At 44.8% G+C, this 26,304-nt stretch overlaps 1 protein-coding gene across 6 annotated transcripts in view; it reads right to left on the bottom strand.

The window, feature by feature from the left end:
- LOC138753962 (VIP36-like protein) overlaps positions 1-19,851 on the bottom strand; it is a 34,630-nt gene extending 14,779 nt beyond the window's left edge. For 5 of the 6 annotated variants that reach the window (XR_011351527.1, XM_069917598.1, XM_069917599.1 and 2 more), the window contains exons 1-7: positions 19,671-19,848; positions 16,533-16,654; positions 14,946-15,063; positions 13,869-13,951; positions 8,309-8,470; positions 6,062-6,176; positions 4,133-4,252 (exon numbers count right to left, since the gene is read on the bottom strand). Coding sequence is in view for 5 of the 6 variants with exons in the window: in XM_069917598.1 (XP_069773699.1) it covers positions 4,133-4,252; positions 6,062-6,176; positions 8,309-8,470; positions 13,869-13,951; positions 14,946-15,063; positions 16,533-16,654; positions 19,671-19,803 (853 nt within the window). In the remaining variant the exon portion in view is untranslated. Of the gene's footprint in view, positions 1-7; positions 4,253-6,061; positions 6,177-8,308; positions 8,471-13,868; positions 13,952-14,945; positions 15,064-16,532; positions 16,655-19,670 lie in introns of those variants that run through there. The other variant, XM_069917596.1, reaches the window with a different exon arrangement.
- Positions 19,852-26,304: the final 6,453 nt, after the last annotated feature.

Below are 26,304 nucleotides of genomic sequence, written 5' to 3'. Positions count from 1 at the left end.
GCTCAAAGCAATTAGTGGGTGAAAATTAAATCAAACTTCAGTGACACATCGCACAAGAAACGCTGGGCTGCTGGCAGATCCTTGCCAACCAGCACAATTCTCTGTTCTCCAATCCTTCTGCACATAACCATCTCTTGCCTCGCAATCCCGCATCTAAGAAATCTGGAGCTGGGGTCATGGCTTCACCTCAGAGCTGGGTCATTTAGGACTGAGATGGTTCTTCACAGGGAGGTGAATTGTTGGAATTCTAAATTCAGTAGAACTACAGGGGTTCAATCACTGAGATCGTTCAAAGCAGATGAATAGATGTTAAAAGACAAGGGATAAATGCAGCAAAGTGCTGAGGAGTGAGTCAGCCATGAACTTGATGAATTATGCATTCGGATCATTAAATAAACTGGCCTGTTTGTGCCTTGATTCTCATCTCTACATTTCCCCAAAACGTATCTCCCCTTGCTTCTCACCACTGCCTTCAAATGCCTTGGCCCCAAGCTCTGGGATTTGCCCCATCATTATTGCTACTCTCCCCTACTGGGACACTTCTGGAATCCTGACTTTGGCAAGGCAGTTGGTCACTGGATCCATCATTTCCTTTCTTGGCCGTCCACTGAAACAATTTTGAACATTCCAAGCTGCCAAACAAAATGGAAAACAGAAACAAAAAAAATCGAATGCTTATGTGACCAGGCACCGATCAGCTGCTCGTCATTCTGTTTAAACTCAATCCTTGTTTTTTTTATTTTTTTTTTAAAATGAAATTGTTCACATTTATTAAGCTAATCCTAATAGGTGACCCAGCTCTCTTGATCTCCTCGGCCTCTGTTCCTGCTCCGCAGGTGTATTTATATTTGTCCAAAGATATCAACTTCATCTCCTGGAGGGAGTGATAGCACAGCTGTAACACTTCCTGTCACTAGGACAAGGACACTGCAAAGGCAGTGCAGAATCCCTGATTTTCTCGCAACTTTTCAATTTAATTCCATTAAAATTGGGTGGCACGGTTGACACCACGCCAGCAACCTGGGGTTTGAATCCTGTGCTGTCTGTAAGGAGTTTGTACGTTCTCCCTGTATGTGCGTGGGTTTCTTCTGGGGGCTTCGGTTTCCTCTCACCCGCCAAAATGTACCAGGGTTGTAGCTCAATTGGGCAGCATGGGCTTATAGGCCGAAAGGGGCTGTTACTGTGCTGTGTGTCTAAATTTAAAATTAAAATGAAGAATTTCTGCTTCTCTTTTCCTGTCTCCTGCCAGGTTAACTGTCACTGGTATATCAGCAATAACGTCCTTTCAAAATAAAGGTAATGTGACTGATGCTGTGAATGGCTGCTTTATGTTCCACTGGTAAGTTATGGTCCACGGTCTCTGGAGGACTATATTGACCCACAGAGAGTGTGCTATTTTACTTCACAACCTGGATCGACCTTGGATCAGGTTATTTTCTGAAATCCACCTTGCCCTGTTAAGCTTCAAGCCAATTGCTGCATACAAAGGACAGCCACAAAGTTGAGCTGAAGTCCCCATTCCCTCATAACTGGTGTTGTGGCTCCAGCATCAGACCCTGAAGCTCTCTATTTTTGTCTTCCTTCATGATGCATCTTAAAAACGACCTCTTTTGACCAAGTTATTTATCATTGTGGTTTGCTGTTGGAAATTGTTTTGACTCTCGTGCATTTCACAATGTGAAAGATTGTGCTTTAAAAGCACTGGTGTTATAGGCTGATAGAAAATGAGTGGTACATTCAAGGAACAAAATCTTTTACATCATCAATAATCAGGGTGTAAAAGGGGAAAACAAGTGTTGATTTATTAGTCTCTCTCTACCTGTCGCTCTCACCTTGATACTAAGGAACTGATCCAATTCTTTTTTTGACTTATTACTGAATCTGCTTCCCCATTTTATGGGACTTTTATGGATGGTCCACTACCCCGACACTCTTTAGTGCCTCACCAGCTTCCTTAACATACTTGATTATCACCCCCTTCCTATTTCAAATTTAAATGTTTATTTTAAATTTTAAAATGTAAAAAAAATATATTTTTAAATTTACTCATACAGCACGGTAACAGGCCCTTTCAACTCATGAGCCTGTGCCACCCAATTCACCTCCAACCCCCCCCCGACCCGGTACATTTTGGAGGAAACCGGAACACCCTGAGGAAACCCACGCAGACTCGGTGAGAACGTATAGACAGTGCCGGATTTGAATCCCGGTCACTAAGGTGTAACAGCATTCCGTTAACCGCTACGCTCATCGTGCTGTCCTTTCAAGGGTCCTGACCCAGAATGCTGACTGACTTGTCTCTCTCTCCATGGATGCTGCCTGACCCATTAACTTCTTTTAAACTGCAGCACCTGGATCACCCTCCTGGGACCCGGGTGCAACTACTGGGGCAAAGGCGATGAAAGAACCTTTCAAATTGCAGGGGGATCCACCCATTAAATTGCCAACCTAGCAATTTAAGGGGGATCCCTCCCCCACAATGGCATATCATGTACTCACCGAAAGTACTGCCGGACGTTCGGATGCTGGCTGCCCGGTGACGCACGCACCCAAGTGTCGATGTCACCGGAATAAAGTGGGTTGGCCCTTTTCATTTTCAAATCGCCTGTGGACGCAACTGGGTTCCATGACTACCTCTGAGGTAAGCCGGGGCCCCGGTTGGATTCCAACAGGGTTGACCGGGTCAGACCCTTTAACTGCCACATAACTGAGGCGCCAACCAGGCAAATTGCCAAGTTAACCCCATTTTACACGCAGTTTGAAAGGGCCGACTGAGTCCTCCCACTGTTCATTCATCAATTTGTACCATCATCAAATTTCTAATGTGCCATGAGGAAGCAACACTGACACAGTGCTGCAGCTTGTACATGAACATTGGTAGTCAATGTGATACGGAACTGACAGTCAGCAGAAGGTCCAACTTCTGCATTGTTTTAAAGAGTCTGGGTTTGGCATGCAGAGGGCTTGAAGAATTTGCACTAAATGCTAGTTTCAAATATGCTCTTTGGTGCCTCCAATTAGGCCACGTAATAACTAATTAATGTTTAAGAAACATTTGCACAGATACATGGGTAGGATAGGTCGGGAGGGATGTGGTTCGAGTAGGTGAGGCCAAATTTGGAATAATGGGTACAGTTCTGGTCACCAAGTTATAGGAAGGACATCAATAAGCTGGAGAGAGTGCAGAGAAGATTTACTAAAACGTTGCCTGGATTTCAGAATCTAGATTACAAAGAAAGACTGAGTAGACTGGGTCTTTATTCATTGGAGCGTAGAAGGTTGAGGGGGGGGGATTTGATAGAGGTAGATAAAATCATAAGAGGGATAGATAGAGGAGATGTGAATAGGCTCTTCCCCTTGAGGGTAGGAGAGATTCAAACAAGAGGTTATGAGTTAAGAGTCAGGGGGCAAAAGTTTAGAAGTAACATGAGAGGGAACTTCTTCACTCAGAGAGTGGTGGCTGAATGGAATGACCTTCCGGAAGAAGTGGTCACAGCAAAGTCAACTTTGTCATTTTTGGAAAGGTTGGATAGGTATATGGATGAAAGGGGATTGGAGGGTTATGAGCAAAATGCAAGTAGATGGAACTAGAGGAGATCACGAGGATCAGTTTGGACTAGAGGGGCCAAGATGGGACCTGTTTCCATACTGTAATTGTTATATGGACATTGGTCAGTGTGGGCGATTTTAATAAAGGGCCTGTTTTCCACGGAGTACGAGAACATTCGATGAAATTGTAGGCAGCAGCATGTTCTCCAGAAACTTTTATTTTTAAATGAATGGTGTCCTTTTAGCAACCAATCCTAATGTATAATTTGGCTCCCCTGCACACATCTGGGTATTAAACTTGTTCTCAATGTAAAATAATAGTCAAAAGAGCGTAGGTTTGCTTGGGTCGGGTGGGGAAAAAAAATGTCCCATAAAGATTCAGTAATAAATCGAAAAAGGGATTGGATCAATGCCTTAGCATCAATCATTTGAAGCTCGTCAGCCGAGGTTGTGACTGACTGCAAAGCAGGTGTTTGCAAACAATTCATCTCCTTTGCTCCCCTCCTTCTTGTCTGGTTGTAATTCCGCCTTCCAACGACTGGTCTCGTCTCTACTTTTGAGGAAGTCTGCTGTTTTCCCTTACCTCCCTGCAGCCTGAAGTTATCCACACTGGGAGTCAACACTTCCTCATCGTCTTCCCCCTCTTCAGGTGTTCTTTCCACCATTAGCTGATAGACCTTTACTGATATAACGTCGTGATTATCTGCACAAAAAAAAATTCAAGATTCACCTTAGCGACTTCCACAGGCAACTCAACACCACATTTCACCAGGAGTGGTCTGGATCGGGAATCTCCTTCCCACTCTGGCTGCCCTCCATGCATTCACTGAGATTGGTATGGGCATTAAATCTTCTGTGGAGATTCCAGCATCTACATTCTCCCGTGTCCACAGAATCTTTCCTGTCTGTCGGAACCAATTCCATGCTAAATGATGCCTTTGCAAGCCCAAAGAGACTGATCAAATCCACCCGAGTTCCAAGTCACCACAATTTCTACTGTCTCACTCAATAGAAACAGCATAATTGAATTTGCTGGCATACAACACCCACTTTTTAATCCCAAAAGAAGGGCTCAAAAATATTCCCAGGGTCTTGCGTGCGAAGTTGAAATTAGGGTGATAGCGGTGATTAACGCCGACAGTGACCACTGCCGCTGCATGGTTCGCTAGCATCACCGCCATCTTTCGTTGTGCACTGAAATACAAACGTCTAGTGATAGAGGTGGAAGATGGCTACGGGTGGAATGAGCTCAAGCTACGCTATTGTAAAAGTAGTAAACTACGCTAAGGAGCTCGGTAATCGAGCGGTAGCGAGAGATTTTGGGACACCGCCTGCAGCAAAGATGATACGGGAATGGAGAAAGCAAAGACAACAGCTACAGACTGCTAAAGAAAGAGTCAACATAACCTTCGTTGTCCAGTTCCACACTGGCCAGAACTTGAGAAGGAGTTAAAAAAAAAAACTGGGTGATAAATTAGAGGGATTCAGGGAAATGTGTTTCTACCAAAATGATAATTGATGAGGAGAAGAACAAAGGGATCAGAGTTTTGGAGGGACAGAAGGTTGGTGTTACCAGTTCATGGTAACCGTACTGGTAGTTTGTTCTCTTATAAAATGTTTTCAGCTATCGCTAAGATGCTTTTATTTTCTCGTGAATTCCAACAGTATTATTATTAAAAAGATGTTTCCTGTTGTCCTGGTTGCAAGTTTTGTCCCAAGTTTTAAATGCTCACTCATAAATACGCTTAAAAAATTCTTAACATTCTCTGCTGAAAAGGGGGTCTTACATGCCCGTGGGGTCTTATATGCCTGTGGGGTCTTATATGCCCGTGGGGTCTTATATGCCATCAAATATGGTAATCCTCCACCAATACCAGCCCTACCATCCTATTACTCCATGAGTCATGCACCCAATGAATCAATAGTCAAGAGATTGTGTGTTCAGCTCCCACACCATAAAATCTATGTACAACAGTAGTCAGGTCAGGGACACTAAGACGATAACCACACTTACTTGGCAGCGCGGTTAGCGCAACGACAGCACCAGCAACCCGGGTTCAAATCTGCCGTTGTGTGTCAGGACTTTGCACGTTCTCCCCGTGTCTGCATGGGATTCCTCCGGGTGCTCCGGTTTCCTCCCACATTCCAAACATGTATGGGGTTAGAAGGTTAATTGGTCACATGGGTATTTTTGGGCAGCAAGGGCTTGTGTAGCCAAAGGGGCCTGTCACCGTTCTTTATCACTAATATAAAAAGAGCCATTGGTGCCCGGCCAATACGTGACCCTCAATTATCATCCCCGTTACAATACACTGCCTGACCATTATCACATTGTGATGGCTTGCCAAGCAGAAACCAGCTGCCACATTTCCTGCATTGACCAACTACGATGCAAAAGTACTTCACCAGTTCTAAGGCAGCGAGGTATCTCAAGGCCAAAGACTCCACACAAATGGGAAGTCCTTCCTTTCTCACGCACTTTCCCAGAACATGAAGAGGAGGGAAAACCTACCGGTCAAGTCTCCAGTGGCAGAGGAAGCACCAAAGTAATAACCCAGCGGCAGTCTGACACCTGCAATATCAATACAGTCTTTCCATTCATTCTTCCCATCAATATCAATCATCACCTGTGAAGGAAGAACACCCTCGACTCAGTGCTTCCAGCTTCCTTTAGTGTTTGACCACTGTCAGGAGAAAAGATTCAGAACATAGCTGCTTCATCCAAAACTTGGGTGAATGGCAAAAGGAAACGCTTAATTTGTTCTTTTGGTCAGGGTCATTATCACTGGAATTTAGAGTTGGGGGGGGGGGGGTCTCAGAAACATTTAGAATGAAAGGCATGGACAGAGTAGGTGTAGAAAGGTTGTTTCCCCATGGTGGAAGAGTACAGGACAAGGGGGCACAAGTTCAGGACTGAAGAAATAGAAATGTGGAGGAATTTCTTCAGCCAGAGGCTGGTAAACCTGTGGAATGTCCTGCCACAGGGTGGGTGTGGAGGTCAAGTCACTGGGTGTATTTAAGGCAGAGGTTCTTGATTAGCCGGGGCAACAAAGATTATAGGGAGAAGGACGGGGAGTGGGGCTGAGTGGGGAAATGGATCAGCTCATGGGGCAGACTCGATGGGCTGAATAGCCTACTTCTGCCCCGAAGTCTTATAATCCACTACAATTATGACTCAAGACACTCTCACATTCATGACACAAAAACTCCCTATCTCGCCCCTTGCTTGGGCAATTGGTTGTTAAACAGGAAGCTACTTAGATTTCAGATTTATTGTCAGAGTACATATACAACATGACATAAAACCCTGAGATTCTTTTTCCTGAGGACGAGGCAGAATTACGACTTATACAAAAAAAACTGACTTAACATATGCATGTAAACAAATCTTTATGGAAACTGACTGTGCAATACAGAGAGAACAAAGAGAAAATCAATAAAGTGCACAAGTACAAGTCGTTAATGAGTCCCTGATTAAGTTTGTGGTTGAGGAATCTGATGGTGGAGGGGGAGCAGCTGGTCCTGAACCTGGTGGGGCGAGTCTTGTGGCCCTGAGACCTCTTTCCCGATAGCAGCAGCGAGAACAGAGCGTGTGGGTCTTTGATGATTACTGCTGCCTTTGACGGCAGCGTTCACCAAAAATCCAAAAGGAAATCCAGAAGAAGCTACTTTTGAGTAGTAGGAACAAGGAGCTCAATTCCATGGAGTGGCTAAAGCAATCAGTACTAATGAATGCAAGAGTAGACAGGGAACATACACATAAGGGGGGGGGGGGGGTGAAAATAGAGGGATTAAACTAATAGATTTAGTTGAGAAAAAAAGACAGGAGGCTTGTAGAGTATAAAGGCTGTTTGGGCTGGGATTGGTCCCTCTACATCTGCGTAATCCTACAAGACCTGGGCTCAGTCCCAACCTCCAGTGATGTCCACATGGTGTTTACACGTTCCCCCAGTGAATCCACTGGGTCACCTAGGTGCTCCAGTTTCCTCCCACAGACATGCTGGTTATTTGCCTGTTGTAAAGCATCTCTGGTGCAAGTGGCTGGGAAATAAAGTAGGGGAGAGTTTTGATGAGATTGTTCCAAACTGGTATAGGCTCGATGGGCCTCCTCAGTCATAAATAAATGCCTCACATGACTGCTTTCTAGATCACTTTATCCAAACACATCAACATAACCTTCTACTTCCTTACCTCTCCTGTTCACCAGATTGAACAATGTGTAGGACAGTCCCCTGCTCTTCCCAGAATAATATCACACACTTGAATGCCCATTTGGGACTCTCCGTTCAACGTCCAATCCAAACAATGGTACTTCCAGCACCACAGGACTACCCTGCAACTGAATCAGCCTGAACTACAATCTCGGCAGTGAAAAATCAAACCCACGAGTTTGTCTGAGTGGCACATTTAACCACATCCAACACCTACATCGGCTCACTGCTTACTTCCGATGGACACATTCTGGCTAAATGTGTCTCACATTTCAATTTAAAAACAGATTTCTATTCAGGCAACAGAGTTAATATAACAGACAACAGTCCCTGGTCTGGTGGAACAGCAAGAACCCAACAGGGGCTCTCACAACATCACTGCCTGTAACTCATGTTGGAAAGGTAGAATTGACATTTATTGGGCAAGGATCTAAGAGGGAGGGAAAAGACAGGATTCTGGGGAAGACCACAAATATTTCTTCCTAGAAAACCAGAACCTTTGGACAGTTTTAAACGACTGGAATCTGGGTTTCCAAGCCAACACTCACCGTGAGCCTTCTCTTCAAGTAACGAATCACAACAAAGGTGTCATGGTTGAGATTTCTCACAAGGGCAGTGCATCCTCCAATAGTCGTGCGCCTACCGTCTTGTGAGTGGTCATAAGACATGCTCCCGTTGTTCACCATTGCCGAAATATATGGGAAAATACGCTATGAAGCCAAAATCAAAATGTTAGACATCAGTTACACCCAGGCAAATCCTGAAGAACAGATTAACAACTTCAATGGTGGATGGTTCCAATAGCTTAGCAGTTAGAGCACTGGTCTTGTAAACCAGGGGTCATGAGTTCATTCCTTGCTGGGGCCCGAGGGGTGCTGAACAAAGTGGCAACTCTCTGTCTTCCTTACAGTAGACAAAGTTAAAGACTTTCATGTATGTAACACATGTAGTATTACATGACAATAATGGAACCTTTTCTTTAAATAATTTGATATATAATGTTCTTCGTCTCCAAACCCCATCCCTAACAGCACACTCTCTCCCATGAGTAAATCACTGCACTGGTGATTTAAATTATTTGTACGTTCTGGACATGTCAGAATCTCGAGAAATATTGGAACGGAGTATTTCAAACTTTCTCTGTACTTCTTAAAGTTAATTTTAAACCTAATCCCTTAGCTGCTTTATTTGGAATTGTTGGCAAGAGTGACATAACTTTAATATCCTCTGAGCTGCATGTATATGTTTTTATTTCTCTTATGGCTAGGCAGGCAGTGCTGATCAGATAGAGGGACGTTACCCCGCCTAACCACGCTTAATGGCTACGTGACATCATGTCATGTTTAAATTTAGAGAAGATGAGATGCTCATTTTCCAATTTGAATGTAAAATTTCTGAGGTATTTTTATAATCTTTGAAGGTAGAAACGTTGACTCCTGAAGTAATTTATCACTCTGGTAAGAATTTTCTCTTTTTTTTTTGCCAAACTGCTTCTTTCTTGGCCGTGGGTTTAGATTTTCCTTTTTTATAATAAAATATCAATATAATCTGTTTGATTAAAATGTGGGTAACCTTAGATGGAATGACATGATTTAAGTGTAATGTATCTTTTTGAATTTCTGTCCTCTGTATTTTTGGATGTGAAAGTTCAATGTTAATAAAAATATTGAAAAATAATTATTTAGTTACTCAGTGTTGTGGCCTGCAACCCTGCCAAAACTAGCACGCTAACCCGTCTCCAGTAGGACAGAGATCTGAGGGTTTGGAGACCTGTCATTGTCCATTTCCACCAACACCATCAAGGTGTGGTGGGTATTGCAGTGAGGAAGCTGAGGAACAGCCATGACAACATAGGGCATTTGTCGAACTGTTACCTCACATCACCAGAGCCCTGGGTTTGATCCTGACCACAGGTGTTGTCAGCATGGGGACAGTATGACCACCTAGATTTCCTCGGATGCTCCGGTTTCTTCCCAAAGAACTGATCACTAAAGTCCCCCCTCCCCACTCCCCCCCCCCCCCCCCGCTGCGTATAGGTGAGTGGAAGAATATACAGGAAGAAAATCAAGTGGGAGTATGTAGAGTAAAACGTGAACATCTGCGGACACCACAATACTCAAACTCAGCAGGTCAGTCACTGTCCTTTATGTAGCAAAGGTAAAGATACATAGCCAATGTTTTGGGCTTGAGCCCTTCATCAAGGTATGGAAAAAAGTAGGCAGGTGCCCAAAACAAAAATGGAGGGGGAGGAACACAGTCCCAAAGGCAGGAAGTAGTAGGTGGATACGGGAGGGGGAGGCGCTGTGAATGGAGAGGGAAGAAGGTGGAGAGCTGGAGGAAAGGAGACAGAGGGACGGGGAAGAAAGGGAGAACGGGGAGTGGGTTAACAAAAACTGGAGAGGTCGACGATAACCCCATCTAGTTGGATAGGGCCCAGGCGGAAAATTACTCCTCCAATTTACGGGTGGCCATGCTTTGACAGGACACAAGGTTACTCTGCTGAGGTCCTGTTGAAGGGGTAAGTGTCTGAGGGCTGTCGTCTGGCCTGGGCAAGGTAGAGCTCAGTTATGTAATGTAGAATAATTAGTGCCCTAATGAATGCTCCTTGAACATTTAACACATCTGCACTCTCAGAAATCTCTTAAAACACAGAGGATGGAATTCCTCTAGAATAGTTTGGCAAAGACACTTGATGACAAGAGGGTGTTGCAAAACAAAACCAATGCATGAAGGGGCTAGGATTTGTAAGAAAATAACTCAATGAAACACACAGATAGGCAAAAACAAACATTCACTCATTGAAAAAGAGGAAATTAACACATGCTATGGAGCATGAAGATTCAAAGCCATAACACAGGACTACCTGAGTGGAAGGTGCATATCTTCTCTTCTTGGACTGCATATCCCGGAAATAATGGCAAACAGTGGTAACATGAGATAAAACAGGGATTTCAATAACTCATCATTGCTTTCAAAGTGGCATGCATTTCCTGCAAACAGCAATCTACCTCCGGGATCACTTAGCTGCACATTGACAGGCTGTGAATGTGCAGGCATTTCTCAGCTCAATCTGAAAGACCGCGGATTGTTCATGATTCCATTTTCTGTCAGAGATTTACAGTAACCCATTACAAGTGTGACTTCAAACAGTGGCAATTGATATTTAATCTACGGGTGGTGCAGTTAGTGCCAGTGACCCAGGTTCAAATCCGGCGCTGTCCGTGAGGAGATTTTACATTCTCCCCGTGTCTGCGTTGATTTCCTCCGGGTTGCTCCCACCCTCCAAAAATTGAACTAATGTTGTAGCTCAATTGGGCATCACAGGCTCAAGGTCTGAAAGGGCCTGTTACCGTGCTATATGTCAAAACATTTTAAAATAACACTGACCCAAATTGTTCATTTCTAATTCTTCCTTGCCACATTTGTAGACCAATCAAACAATATAGCTCCAGTCAGACCCAATTCAAGCAACAGGTTGGCGTAGCAGTTAGTGCCATGCCTTTACAGCACCAGCGATCGGCACCTGGGTTTGAATCCCGCACTGTCTGCAAGGAGTTTATACGTTTTCCCCGTGTCTGCGTGGGTTTTCCCCGGGAGCTCCAGTTTCCTCCCACCCTTCAAAAATGGGTGTATATTGAACAACATGACCTGTTGCAGTGCTGTATGTCTAAATTTAAAGTTTAAATTTAAAAATTTAAGCACCAATCCCAGGCACAAAGCCCAATTGTAATCATCAAGGAACAAAGACAAATATCAAGTAATGGAAGTTCATCAGACAAGAATCATAGAACTAATCCCCCTTCTTAGCAGTCATAGGTGGGATTATGTTGTTGGGAAGTGACCTATCAGTCCACAGAACAGAAAAGGGGATACACCACCCCCCCCCCACCCAAACAAGAAAATTAAATTCAAGTGGATAGTGAGGCTCCCTTTCTAACTGCCCACACTTCCACTTGGTTTTAATTGGCTTGGTCATTCACAACCTATATCTGCTGCATGCAAAGTGTCATGCATTTTCCACTGCCAAGCCACGTTCACCTGTGCTGTAGATTTCTCAGTCACACTGCCAGCAATAGATACGAAAGAATCAAGGCATCAGATTTTCCATTAAGTCATTTAATTATAAACAGACAAAAATAACTAAGCAGGTCATTCTCTTCGTCTTTGACAAGCAGGGCTGACACCGATGATAATTCACCATCTAGGTTGTTTCCTCAAATCTGTGCCATGTCCCCTTCTCAGTTTAACTTCTATTTCTTCACTGGTCCAGGACTGGAGTTCAGAATCTGCTTTGATTGGTTAATGGGCTGCTACGTTATTGGAGGCTTCAACAGTCAGAGTTTCTATTGGTGGACAGCTGTCCCATTGTCCTGGCTTTTAACCTCTCCCTGATCACCTAACATGAGGAAACGTACCTCAATATCAAAGCAAGTTTGCCTTTCGTTAGGGCTTTTAATCCAACCTTTTTGCTTATTGACCTGCAGGTTTATGGCTGCACTGGTTTTTACCCAGAGTTCAATAGGGAAATTTGAAAGACTCTTAGAGGGGGTTATGGGCTGTGAAGGGAGGGAAAAGTGAGATCCATCGTGGAGTTGGATCATATCAGTCAGCACAACTTTGTGGGCCAAAGGGCCCCCCACTGTGCTGTTCCTTTGTTCAACAACTTTAGGGGCCTGAAACCCCCTAGAGTAGCCATTGGACCACAGAGGATTACAGCACAAAAAATGGACCCTTCAAGTCATTCTCAAGAGCCCCTTTTACAGACCCACTTCAAGGTCTTTATTGCGCCATGCCTTCTGTGTCAAAGATCCGAACACGAAATGGGGAGGGTATTGAAGTGCGCCTTTAAGACAGCAGCAGAGGTAGCCACAGCGCCAAATCGATGTCTGCATAAAGAGGGTGAGCCAGCAGGCCAGGAAAGGAAGTGTATTTTTATACATCACAATAGACACCGATGCTGTGGAGTTATAAGTCACGCCTCCTTTAGTTCTGGAATGCTTTGTAAAATGCCGGCATTGTTTAGTTGAGTGTAAACAAGCAATGGGTCTTCTTTACGGCAGTATTGCGGGATCTCTGTGTAAAAAGGGCTAATGATTTTTTTGTCTATGGTGGCCCTAGGACTCAGCTCAAAGTTTAGCTTAGGCTATCGTTTAGTTGTTTTATTTTCCCCTACTTCTACCGACCGCATAAAAAAATTTCACGATTTCAGTCCATAGGCCCACCCCACCAATGTGCTGTGGCCCCAGGGGGAGTTGGTCACACGGCCCTTACTGAGAATGACTGCTCTGGAGCGCCTTAACTCAATGCAAAGATGTTACTGTACTGACCATGTTAGTGCCACGTGGAAGAAACAGATGGCATCATGCAAGGTGTGGGTGAATTACAGAGGGAACCTAAAGTTTCACTCCAGTATTGATGAACAAGTGTGTACCCCATCAAGCGTGCGCAAACACGAGTGAGCTTGTTCACGTTCTGAATTTCTAAATTCAGGACACATTCACGTCAAAAGAAACAAATTTAGTTCTTGCCATTGCTTCCATATTTAAAGTACTGTACATTTAAATAATAAAAACACTTGTTAGATTTAAGTAACGCAATTACTACTTCAACACAGTACAATGAAGAAGGCCTTGCGTTCTGAAAAGGAGCTGATAAATGCAAGGGCAGTAGATTATTCGGAGTTAAACAGGAAAGTCTGCAGATCCCGAGATTGTTGTGAAAAGTGCTGGAGAACATTTGCCTAGTGCAGTGGTCTTCAAACATTTTATTTCCACTCACATAAGCATCCCCTATGCCATCAGTGCTCTGCGATTAGTAAGGGATTGCTCAAGGTGGGATGTGGGTGGGAAGAAAAAGTTTGAAAGCCACTGTTTTAATCGCCCCCTCATTGGCTCGTTATGTGCACGGTTTCAGAACTCCAGTGGAAATGGAGTGGAATTGGGTCTAGAGCCGTGATCTTCAACCTTCTCTTCCCACTCACATCCCACCTTAAGCAATCCCTTACTAATCACAGAGGGATTACTTAAGGTGGGAAGTGAGTGGGAAAAAAACATATGAAAACCACTGGTCTAGTGGTTATTTGAACATGAACCGCAATCCTGCACTTGCCTCGTGCTGCTTCTCTTCATTTGGATAAGTGTCCAGGAATATTCCAAGGCCAGAAAAGAGATCTTTACTTCCAAATACTGGACCTAGTGAAGAAATAGTTAGAAGTTAAATGTAGTCTGCCATCTGTCACCATCACTCCTCCAAGAACACAATGCGCCTTTCTCCAACCAATCGCATCCCCTCGCCTAGATGCCACTGAATGATGCAGGAGTGCAGGCAGCTGCCATTTCTAGCCTCAGAGTTATTGGCAGATTCTTCCAGCATTTGGAGGAAGAGAGGATGATGATTCTGTGTCGGGGGGGGGGGGGGGTGTGGAGGTTCCTACAAGGTGAGATTAAACAAACTGGGCTGACTCTCTCCAGAAATTAGAAGAATGGGCAGAGATCTTTATAAGCAATAGGGAACAACAGACCCGTTAGGAAGAATCCTAGAATCGATAGTATACCCTGCTTTACGAACACTCAAATTACAAAAATTCACTTCTACGAAAATATTTGAATGGGTTTTCACTTATACGAAAATAGCCTCCAATGGGTCTTCACTTTATGCCATTTCAGCTCACGAAAGGTTTCATAGGAATGCTCTAGTTTCGTAAAGCAGGGTATACCCGGACCTGGAACAGGATAATAAAAATGCGCAGATATTCTACCAGTGGTTATCAACAAGTAGGCCACAGCATGTTTCCATGTTTGTTTAACATTGTGTTAAATAAAATACTTTAAATTAGATAAAGATGCGTTTCTTACAGAGCTGCCTTTGACTTGAAAATATTCCTCAGTCATTGACACTAGTCAGGCCATGACATATCAGGCTGGAAGCCGGGTGGGCCTCAGAACAAAAAGGGTTGAGAACCACTCAACTAATGATATAGAACATTACAGCCCTTCAGCTCACAATGTTGTGGCGACCCATGTACACATATCAAAATAAACTAACCCCTCCCTACCTCATAACCCTCCATTTTTTTTCTTTGAAAGGGAATTCAAGTTTGATTAAGCTAGCCCTTTTGAGAATGTGAGCAGCAGAATAGTTAAGGCGAGGTTTTATACAGATGAGAGCACGTGGAATCGAGGGTACCTGGTTGCATGCGATCTTTGGTGTACCACACGGCAAGCCCGTCACCGTTCAGATTCTTCTTCCCTTGTCCATGCACTTTGAAATGTACCTGCACCTCCCAGTCTCGCATTAAACACGCCTGCAGACAGAATCACACTCCATCTTAAGAGATATTAAACTGTGAACACAGTCCATAGAGAATACATCGCCTGAGGACCTGAAAGAAAAGTCGACTGACCAAGTACTGGGCATTGCAAGCATCATTCCCCAAATTTTATACCTTAAGCTAAGCCTTGGATAGCTCGCTGAGACAGGAAGGAGGAAGCAACAGCCCGTTTCAAACTCCTGGAGTATTGCGAGCAGTTTTGGGCTCCTCATTTAAGAAATGATGTTGGAGAGGGTTCAATGGAGATTCACTAGTATGATTCCGGGAATGGAAGGGTTATCACATGAGGAGCATTTAACAGCTCTTGGCCTGTATTCGTTGGAATTCAGGAGAATGGGGGCTGGGGAGGTGGGGAAATCTCGTTGAAATATTTTGAACGGTGAAAGGTGTGGACAGAGTAGATGTAGAAAGGTTGGTTCCCATAGTGGGAGAGTCCAGGTCAAGAGGGTACAACTTCAGGATTGAGAGGCGTCCGCTTAGAACAGAGGTGAGGAGGAATTTCTTCAGCTGGAGGCTGGTAAATCTGTGGAATTTGTTGCCACAGGCAGTAGTGGAGGCCAGATCATTGGTGTATTTAAGGCAGAGATCAATAGGTTCTTGATTAGCCGTAGGGCATTAAACGTGATGGCCAGGCAGTGGGGCCGTGGGAAAATGGATCAGCTCACGATTGAAGGGCAAGGCAGACTCGATGGGCTGAATGGCCCATTTCTGCTCCTACAGCTTATGGGTTTATCCTAGGAGTCTTCGACGCAGCAGCAAAGACAGACCTTAACTGTTTATATTTTGCTGGTCCCAAGAGCTTTTGATGAGACAATATGAAGGAAACTTTATGCTTCACCTCAAGTACAAGAATAGATTTGCTCCGCATTTAGTTATACACCATCAGTGTAGGGGGGAGTTCATTCTATCTCTAACTACGCTCTAAGAGTGTTTGATGATATAGTGCAGGGTTTCCAAACCCAGGACCCAGGCTCGTGAGTCACATGTAGCTCTTTGACATAGAATGTGCGGATTGCAAGAATATGTTGGCTGAGACAGGAATCGTATAAGCCACACATTACATGCAACACAGCCGCAGGTGACCGGGGACTCTCACCTAGGCCGCTCGCCCATCCAAGCTCCCGACGCCCCAGCCACCCTCCCATCAAGCTTCCGATGTCATGTGCATGAAAGAGTAAAAGCATGTGGGAAATATTTTTTTCATGCCTTGCGGCTCTCAGACATCTGCCATTCCTCGGTTAAGCAAGTTTGGCCACCCCGATATTCTGTATAGAGAGAGAGCTTATTTTGCCTCTAATTGCACGTCCTGGGAGTGTTTGATCAGACAACATTGCCTTCCAGAGGTTTACAGAGAGGCCTTTGCTCCTTGCCAATGTTCAGTCATCCGTGCTTTTCCACTCTCCAACACACTTTAAAAAAAACAAATTAAAAGCAGCTCTTACTACACGGTTCCAGATCGCTCCCTGTTTGCTCTGCAGATCAGGTGTCAGCCGTACAAAGTGAGCCGTTACCATGGTGTTTCCAGTAATATCCCAGTAAGTGCCAGCACTCGAAGCTCCCAAGCCTAAAAGGAGACACAACAACCTGATAGTGAAGAAAAGGGGACACACACAAAAGCTCTCTTCAAGTCAGTTTCCTGAGCACATCCCACGTGGAGAGATGGGTCTGAAAAAACCTTTATTTCTGGAAATAAGGAAGTTAATACATTGGTCAGCATAATGATTGGGTGGCACAGTTAGTGTAGTGGCTAGGGCAACACTGTTGCAGCGCCAGCAACCAGGGTTCGTGGGCCATGTAATTGGGCGGCACAAGCTCGTAGGCCGGAAGGGCCTGTTATCCTGCTGTATGTCTAAATTTAAAATTAAATGAGTCTCAGTTACATCAAGGAGGGGAGAATGAGGAAACAGACACACGTTTGTAAGGGCCACTACCTTTTGGACTTTGAGGGAGACCTGGTAGAATGAGAGAGTAGTCGGTCAGGAAGTTCAGCGGACTTTTTTTTTAAGGTTTCCAGTAAACTAGAAAAGTCCACCAACATGGGATCAACAATTAAAACTTGCATAGACCAAATGTTATACAAAATTCAGTAATTGTTAACAGGGTTTTACAAGAGAGATACCAGGGCTCTTGGAATAACAGTAAATAAAACAACTTAATGACAGAAGCTTAGGGAAATCTCAGAGTAGGATGTACCTTAGAGCATCATGTGCCTTTGAAGACGACCCATTCACGCACAACGTGACCACGAAATGAGTCAAAGAACATTAACAATGGTGCCCAGTTTATGTAACTCTCCTTAACAGATTACTTTTATCACAAGGAATGTTGGTATTCCCAGGAGAAAGGCTAGTTCAGTCTCCAAATATTTCCCACTCAACTCTCCTCCCCTCCCACCCAACATAATGCTTTCCCGCTCCCTCATGTGCTTAGCTGGCCTTTCCTTAAATGCATCTGTGTCGACCACCACCACGCCTGTGCATTTTTGATTCTGTCACCCAGAACTTTATAGCAGTTCACCATAAAACGCCAAGCATCTCCTGACTCCAACGGATGTAAATGATCCAATGGCATTGGTATTCAGTCATCCACCAAAATGGGCCTTTATTTGAAGGGTCCTCGCTGCCTCTTCCTTCTCAAGTAGTGCTTCATTTGTCAATCCCAACACCCCAATAATCCCACACACAGCCTAATAAAAAATCAACACTGCATGGGAGATTTGTTCCTCTAGTTTGCGTTTGCCTTCTAATCTGACAAGGGAGAAGGGCCAAGGATTGACAGACAAGTCAGTGTGGGAATGGAAAACAGAGTTGAAATGGCATGCAACCAGAACATCGGGGTGGCCATCACCACCAGGGAGCAGGTGCTTTGCGAAACAGTCCCCAAGCCTACTCTTGCACTCATTGATGCATTGGGAGCAGTAGGTGAGGTTGCCAGAGGAGCAGGTACTAACAAAGCTTCCCAACATTCCTAACCATAAGACATTGGAGCAGAAATAGGCTATTCAGCCCATCAAGTCTGCCCCGCCATTCAACCATGAGCTGATCCATATTCTCACTCAGCCCCACTGTCCGGCCTTCTCCCCATAACCTTTGATGCCCTGGCTAATCAGGAACCTGTCAATCTCTGCCTTAAATACACCCAACGACCTGGCTTCCACAACTGCACGTGGCAACAAATTTACCATCGTCTGGCTGAAGAAATTCTCCAAGTGGACGCCCTTCAAACCTGAAGTTGTGTCCCCTTCTCCCACTCTCCCACCATGGGAAACAACCTTGCTGCATCTACTCTGCCCACACCTTCCAACATTCAAAATGTTTCAATGAGGACCCCCCCCCCACCAAATTCAAATGGGTACAGGCCAAGAGATGGCAAAAGCTCCTCATGTGATGTAAAACACTAAAGTCTGCAGACAGTGTGGTTGAAGTAAAAACACAAACGCTGGCGAAACTCAGCAGATCAAACAGTATACTTTATCTAGCAAAGATAAAGATACCTTGATGAAGGGCTCAAGCCCGACATGTTGGTTATGTATCTTTATCTTTGCTACATAAAGTACAGTTTGACCAGCTGAGTTTCTCCAGTGTTGTGTTTTACTTCTCATATGATGACCCTTTTATTCCCAAATTGTGATAAGATTGGAGGCATTGTGGACTGTGAGAAAGATTTTCAAAGCTTGCAGAGGGATCTGGACCAACTGGAAAAATGGGCCAAAAAATGGCAGATGGAAGTTAATGCAGGCAAGTGTGAGGCGTTGCATTTTGGATGGACAAATCAAGGTAGGACGTGCACAGTAAATGGTCAGGCACTGAGGAGTGTGGAGGAACAAAGGGATCTGGGAATACAGATACATAATTCTCTGAAAATGGTGTCACAGGTAGACGGGGTTGTAAAGAAAACTTTTGGCATCTTGGCCTTCATAAATCAAAGTATTGAATGCAGGAGTTGGGATGTTATGGTGAGGTTGTATAAGATATTAGCGAGGCCAGATTTGGAGTATTGTATGCAGTTCTGGTCACCAAACTACAGGAAGGATATCAGTAAGATTGAAAGAGTGCAGATGTTGCCGGGTCTTCAGGAGTTGAGCTACAGGGAAAGATTAAACAGGTCACTTCTTTATTCTTCAGAGCATAGAAGAACAAGTGGAGATTTGATAGAAGTTTCCAAAATTAGATTAGGAGAGATAAATACCAGAGGACATGGCTTTAGGGTGAAGGAATTACCTCAGGAATTTGGGTCGGACTGCCATCTGATGTGGTAAGTGCAGGCTCACTCAAGTTTTATGGATAGAAACATGGATGGGCGAGGTCTGGAGGGTTATGGAGTGGGTGCAGGTGAGTGGGACGAATGATGTTTCAGCACAGACTAGAAGGGCAGAATGGCCTGTTTTCTGCCCTGTAGTGTTCTATGGTTCTATCGTCTGCCATGAGGAGCCCACTTGTGTTTTGAACCGTGACAAACGTCCTCACATAAAGTTTCCATGCGATAGGCCACCCAACCCGATTGACAGACACTGCCCAGGTGTCCGACAACTCGCCCCCAGAGCCCCGGCTTGTTTACCGCGGAGTGAAGGAGGCGCTTACCCTGGTACGGCTTGGTCAAGCTGTGCTCCCGCTTCAGGAACTCCTCTGTCCCCGACTCACTCCGGCCCCGGGTGCAGAAAGCCAGCCACAGCACAGCCATCCCCAACACGCACCAACCCCATATCGACGCCATTTTGCATCTCCGGAGCGGCGGCGTAGCCCTGCCCCCAGCCGCACCTCATTGGCTGCTGACCGGCGCCACCGCCAGGGGATTAACTGCCGGCGCTGTCCATCACGCCGTGCCTCGCAAATCCAGTCCCGCCCATTTGCGCTGTCATCATTGGCCGTCCGGCTCCTGGCGTCACGGTTGGAATGTTGCCCTGGATGGATCAGCCAGCGATTGGCTACAAGCCACGTCAATCAGCTGCTACAGGTCGCCCGGCAAAGATAAAGATACATAAACGCTGGTTACTTTACCTTTGCGACATGTTGAGTTTCTCCAGCGCTAGGTTTCTACGGTGTCTGCAGTTTTATGCCCGGCTTGAGAGTTTATTTCTGGGACCTGGGCTGGAATATAGTGTGTTATTTCTGACCTGCTGAGATTCCTCTGGAAAATAACACTTAGGGACCCCCTTCAACTTTGGTATTCTTCATGTTACTTGACAAACTCAAATATTCACGACCCATACGTTTATTGCCCTGTTCATAAATACAATGTACGGATGCATCGAACTTGCTACAGATTTTAGATTTCAGATGTATCATCCCCTCAAAATTGATCAGCAAACTCCAAGACCTGGGATTCAATACCCCACTGTGTAATTTGATCCTGCATTTCCTCACCTTAGTAAGGATTGGTAAGAACACCTCCACAATCTCCATCATTAACGGAGCACCGCAGGCTACATTCTTAGCCCCCCTACTCTAATCGCTATACACTGATAGCTGTGTGGCTCTGATTAACAACAAGACTGTCTACAAATTCGCTGACAGGTAGTGGGTTGTATAAAAAGGGGCGATGAGTCAGCATACAGGAGAGAGATTGAAAACTGAAGGGGGCACCAAAAACCACCTCGCACTCAGTGTCTCCAAAATCAAGGAGCTGATTGTTGACAACATGAAGGGAAAAAAGAGTGATCATTGGGGGATCAGAGGTGAAGAGGATGAACCAATTTAAGTTCTTGGGAGTCACTAATTTGGAAGATGTTCACGCTCTCATAAATTGACATTTCAATAGTGTACACTATTTTGGCGGTTGCAGAGAACTTTATGCTTAGATACAGGGAGTTTCACGAGCCAGATATTTTGTTAGACACACAAAACAGTAACGGGCCCTTCCGGCCCATGATCCCGTGCCACCCAATTACACCCAATTAACCTACAACCCCCATGCATTTTTGAAGGGTGAAAGGAAATCAGAGCACCCGGAGGAAACCCACGCAGACACAAGGAGGACGTGCAAACACCTTACAGGGAGCGGCCAATTCGAACCCCGGTTTCTGGCGCTGTAACAGCGTGGAACTAACCGCTAACGCTAACCGTGCTGCTCCAGATTATGGAGAATAAAAAAACATGTGTGAATGTAGAAGCATTGAACTTGGCAGGTGAGGCTTGAAGGGGCAGGAGTGCCTGTCAGCCGTTTCAGGGCACACATTCAAACCCTATAAACTGACTGAAAGGAACCATCACCATCCTATGGGATCGATAGCCAGAGAGAGAATGGAATGAAAATGTTTGAAAGCCACTGATTTAAGGTAAGATGGGTAAATTTAAATGAAACCTGAAGGGCACCATTCTTCACATAAGAGAAAGAGGAGGTTACAATTAAAATGTTTAAAAGACATTTAAGCAGGTCCAATGGATAGGAAAAGTTTTGAGGAATATGGGCCGAATGCAGGTAAATCAAACTACCGGCAGTCCCCGGGTTACGAACGTCCGACTTATGGACAACTCGTACTTACGAACAGGCTAGCATGGCCTCCAATGCGTTGGCTCGAGGAAGGAGTACGCTGTCGCTATTTTGTTGGATCATGTTGGTGTTAACACAGTGTTACCATTAACATTGTGCCTGCTTCAAGAAATTGACTCCAGTAGTTTTATATGAATAGAAAGGTAAAATATATACTATTTACTAAGGCAAACATTTGACTAACTGACTCTAAATAAGAACTGTATGTACCCTATTCCGCCTTATTGCAAGTTTGACTGCCTTTAGTTGAGGACCAAAGGGCCTTAATAAAGAAGCCCATTAGTTTCCACACTGTGAATTCTTAATACTATAAAACATCTCCTGACCCTATTGCCCGTCGTTCTAAGTCCCAAGAATTTATTTCAAGTATTGTAGCAACATTGTTTAGGGCAGTGGTCCTCAACCATTTTTTCCCACTGACATACCACCTTAAGCAATCCCTTATTAACACACATGTCAAACAATTTGGCCCGCGATATAATTATATTTGGCCCGCAAGATCATTTCAAAAATGTATTAGAGGTGGCCCGCTGGCCGCCGCGCCAGTATAGCGCATGCACAGTAATACAACAAATCCCAGAATGCATTGGCGTCAGCCTGCTAATCACCCCCACCTCCTCTGTTTACGTTGCAGGGTCTCACCATGGACTCTGGTTTTGGGGCCTGGCTGGTGTCAGGGGAAGCCAAGGCCGCTTCCCAGCGCCCGGAACCGGAGGCCTCGGGCCTGACCTCGCCAGGACTGTTGCCCACTCCCCCTCCCTGCCGCAGGCCGACCCGCGACTTACGGTGACGGGGCCGCTGATCTGCCGAGATGCCGCCCTGCAGCGAGAGCCGATGCCCCAGCACTATCGTGTCCCCCTGCCTGCCCCCCCCACCACCTGGCCGGTGTCAGGGGAAAACAAGGCCGCTTCCCAGCGCCCGGAACCGGAGGCCTCGGGCCTGACCTCGCCAGGACCGTTGCCCACTCCCCCTCCCTGCCACAGGCCGACCCACGACTCATGGTGATGGAGTCGCTGATCCGCTGAGATGCCGCCCTGCAGCGAGAGCCGATGCCCCCGCACTGTCGTGTCCCCCCACCCGCCCCCCCACCACAGCGCGGCCTGGCTGGTGTCAGGGGAAGCCAAGGCCGCTTTCCAGCGCCCGGAACCGGAGGCCTCGGGCCTGACCTCGTCAGGACCGTTGCCCACTCCCCCTCCTTGCCGCAGGCCGACCCGCGACTCACGGTGACGGGGCCACTGATCCGCCGAGATGCCACCCTACAGCGAGAGGCGATGCCCCCGCACTGTCGTTGTCCAACCCAATCGCCCGCAAACCCCGCCCTCCCACACACAGGCCTGAGTAAGTATTAAGAACTTTAATCTCAGGATAAAACGATCTTCCAATAATTTCATGCCACAGTGATAAATATATTCCTGGTTAAAAATGGTCCTGCACCTGGATACACGCTCATTAGGCATAAAACTTGAAAAGTGTGTAAATCAAAGGATATCTGTACCAATGGAAAAAGGGCATGGCAAATAACCCTGCTAGAGTTCATGCCCACAATCAGTCACCCATTTGATTGTTTCAGGAATCATGTTATTCTCCCACATTCTCAATAGCCCTCAGACTTTACTATTCGACAGCACACTAGCAACATTTGACAAATCCTCTCTAGAGAAATATTATTTATTGAATATTTTATTTCTCATTTGTTAATGCTTCTGGAAAGAGTTTATCCAAAACTATTATTAAACATTTATTTTAATAAGAAAAAGTTGAACATTACATATGTTGAAAGAAGAGAAAACATGCAGATGTTGTTGAAAATTTTCAATAAATATTTAGTTCGGCCCTCAACTTAGTCCAAGTTTTTAATTTTGGCCCTCCGTGAATTTGAGTTTGACACCGCTGCCTTATTAACCACAGAGAACCTATGACATCCTGTGCCACAGGTTTTCTGTGGTTAGTATGGGATTGCTTAGGGTGGTATGTGAGTGGGGGTGGGGAGGGGTTGGGGAAGGTTGAGAATCACTGGTTCAGGATAACCACAGGAGGAACAAATGATCATGGTTCACTGAGAAATCAATCCTGAGCATATTTATAAATAGCCATTCCTATTTCTGCAAGTGGACACTGCAGTTAATTACCAGTGTTCATTTTAGAAATGTGTTTGTTTAACAAGGACAATTCATTATTACTAAGATCCTGGAATTCAAGTGAAAATAAATTGGTGAAAATATCCTCAGCTTTTCCATTTTTGTGCTCCCTCCAGGTTTCTCCCCTTACTTTTCTGAAGATGTCCATTTGTAATGGATACATTTAGTGGGTATCATCAGAGCAGATTAACAATTAGGCTAAGTGGACTTAAGCCTAGGGGCCTAGAAGGGAGGGGGGCCTGACAGCAGAAAAAAAGTTTTAATTGAGTGCATTTTGGATATATGTTTGCATATATTTTTTTCATATCTGGAATATTACAAATGCTATTTTGTTTTCTAAATTAGGCTCTAAACTATGAACATTTAGAAGTAATGCTTTTCAGACTTCATACTCTAGCCACGAGATTGTGTTTACCAAGATGACATTATTACATCACAAGTTGCCATTAAAATGCACCTATGCTAGTGAAAGACAGGGAGTGAAGCCTGTTGGTACATGAATGCCAGTATTATGAAATCTATAAACTATGACAGTAAATGTCTGCCTGTCCCACATTGGACTTGTCAGCCACAAACGAGCCTGCAGCTGACGTGGACATTTACCCCCTCCATAAATCTTCGTCCGCGAAGCCAAGCCAAAGAATTTAGTAAGTCCATGTTTTACCGCTCCCTTACAAATAGCAAGAAAAATCAGAAGTTGGTTGTGCACAGGTAAGGCATTCAGTTTTAACTGGAAACCATTTTCACGTGAAGACCATGTTTGATTACTTGACAATACCAGTCAGAATGTGATTACATGAAAGCGCTTCTGGAAAGGGGTGTTGCTACAATTAAATTTCTTGTTTGTACATGTAGCACATTGTACAAAGTATAACAATATAAATTATTTTACGAAACAAAATCACTTTATTCTATTCAATGAAGGGTGGGGCAGGAGGCAAGGTTAGGGGGAGCCTTACTAAAGCTCTGCCATTGCATCAGTGATATTATCACTGCAATACTTGTCACCTGGTTATATGATTCATCACATAGTAGGATGACGGTTCCTTTCAGTCAGTTTGGGGTTTGAAATGAGGATACCCCACTCCACAGAAAGGAACAGCGTGTGTGTGAATGGATTTAGGTGAGTAGGGGGTTGCACAGGTCCAGATCCACCCTCACAACATCCCCTCTCAGACCCAGTGGCCTGGTGAGGTCCAAGACACCTGGAGGGAAGATCTGTGGCAGTGAATGTCCAGACCAAGCTTCGATACAAGGGATTCCCTTTCCGGGCTTCACGGCATGTGTTTGCTAGATGGCCGTCGACCCTACGAGAGGGTTCGCCCGCCCTGTGACAGATCTTGTTTGTTATCCTGTGGAGTGTTTAACCACCCTCCACACCAGGCCAGCACAGTGGGGGAGCCGGTTTAGTCGCCGACCACTGTTATTTGATTACACTGGGTATCACAGTTTAAAAAAGTTCTTTTGTCCTCCACAGTCAGGAATTACTGCATATTTCTGTATCTTCCAGGTCTACTGTCAACACACAAACCAATAAGTCTGTCTTGGTTGAGATCCGTGAAAGTTAATCAGTGACGACTTGTTCAGTTCCACATTGGGAGATGAAGTTAAAATGACCTACATCACAATATGTGAGAAATGTCCCAAAAATTAAATGTTACACTCCTCTAGAATGACTATTTACATGACACAACGCCTGAAGCAAAGGCTCAAATGGAAGTCGCATGCTCTCTTTAAATTGTTTTAATAACCATGAAGAACTCATTGATCTGCTTTGAACAAGTTTCTACAGTTAAATGTTACTGACCTAATAGTTTCAGTAAAAAACACTGTAATAAAGTTGTTTGTCCAGAATTACAGAGAAAGGAATAACTGGCTGTCTGAGTCAGAAGCCCTAATTGGGATTGAGAACATTGAAGATGGCGTAAGAGTTATTTTCTGAGTTTATTTCATTGGAGATTATTTTTAACAGTGGGGGTATGATTTATTTCTAATGTAAGGAATTTTAAAGTGGTTCATTGAAAATATTTTTCTAATAATGAAATGTAACAAAATCCATGTCCAACTAGATTCAAAATTCAAAATTCCTTTATTGTCATGAAATAAAAACAGTGTAATATTACATGAAAGGAGGACAAAGATTCGCCATCAGTAGAAATTGCTGGGCATCTCTTGCAGTCAGAGAAAGAGAAGTAAAAGAGAACCACCCCTCCACCCCCACCGCCACCATCGCCCCAGAGTCACCAAGTGTCCGTAGATTCATCTCCAGCGTTCCTGCATCCACAGAATCCAAAGCCATCGGCAACCCGAGCTCCAGAACCAATCCTCCAACACGATCAAGAACCCTTCAGCATCTTCGACACCCTCTTGCGGGGAAACAACCCTTTCCTTTCCAAAGTCCTTGAACGTACCTTCACCTCCCGCATTGCTTACCTATCATTTCTCGAATTACTATGGGTTCTGATGCAGGACATTGACCTGAAACATCCACTATTCCTGTACCTTCCTGGTTGCTGCCTGGCCCTTTGTGTTTCTCCAGCAGTTTGTTGTTTGCTGTGAGACTCTCCAGTAAGGTATATCAACTTGC

This window comes from Narcine bancroftii, chromosome 2 (genome assembly GCF_036971445.1).
Source record: "Narcine bancroftii isolate sNarBan1 chromosome 2, sNarBan1.hap1, whole genome shotgun sequence".
NCBI lineage: Eukaryota > Metazoa > Chordata > Chondrichthyes > Torpediniformes > Narcinidae > Narcine > Narcine bancroftii.
The sequence above is the reverse complement of the archived record's forward strand: the minus strand, read 5'-3'. Positions and strand labels throughout refer to the sequence as shown.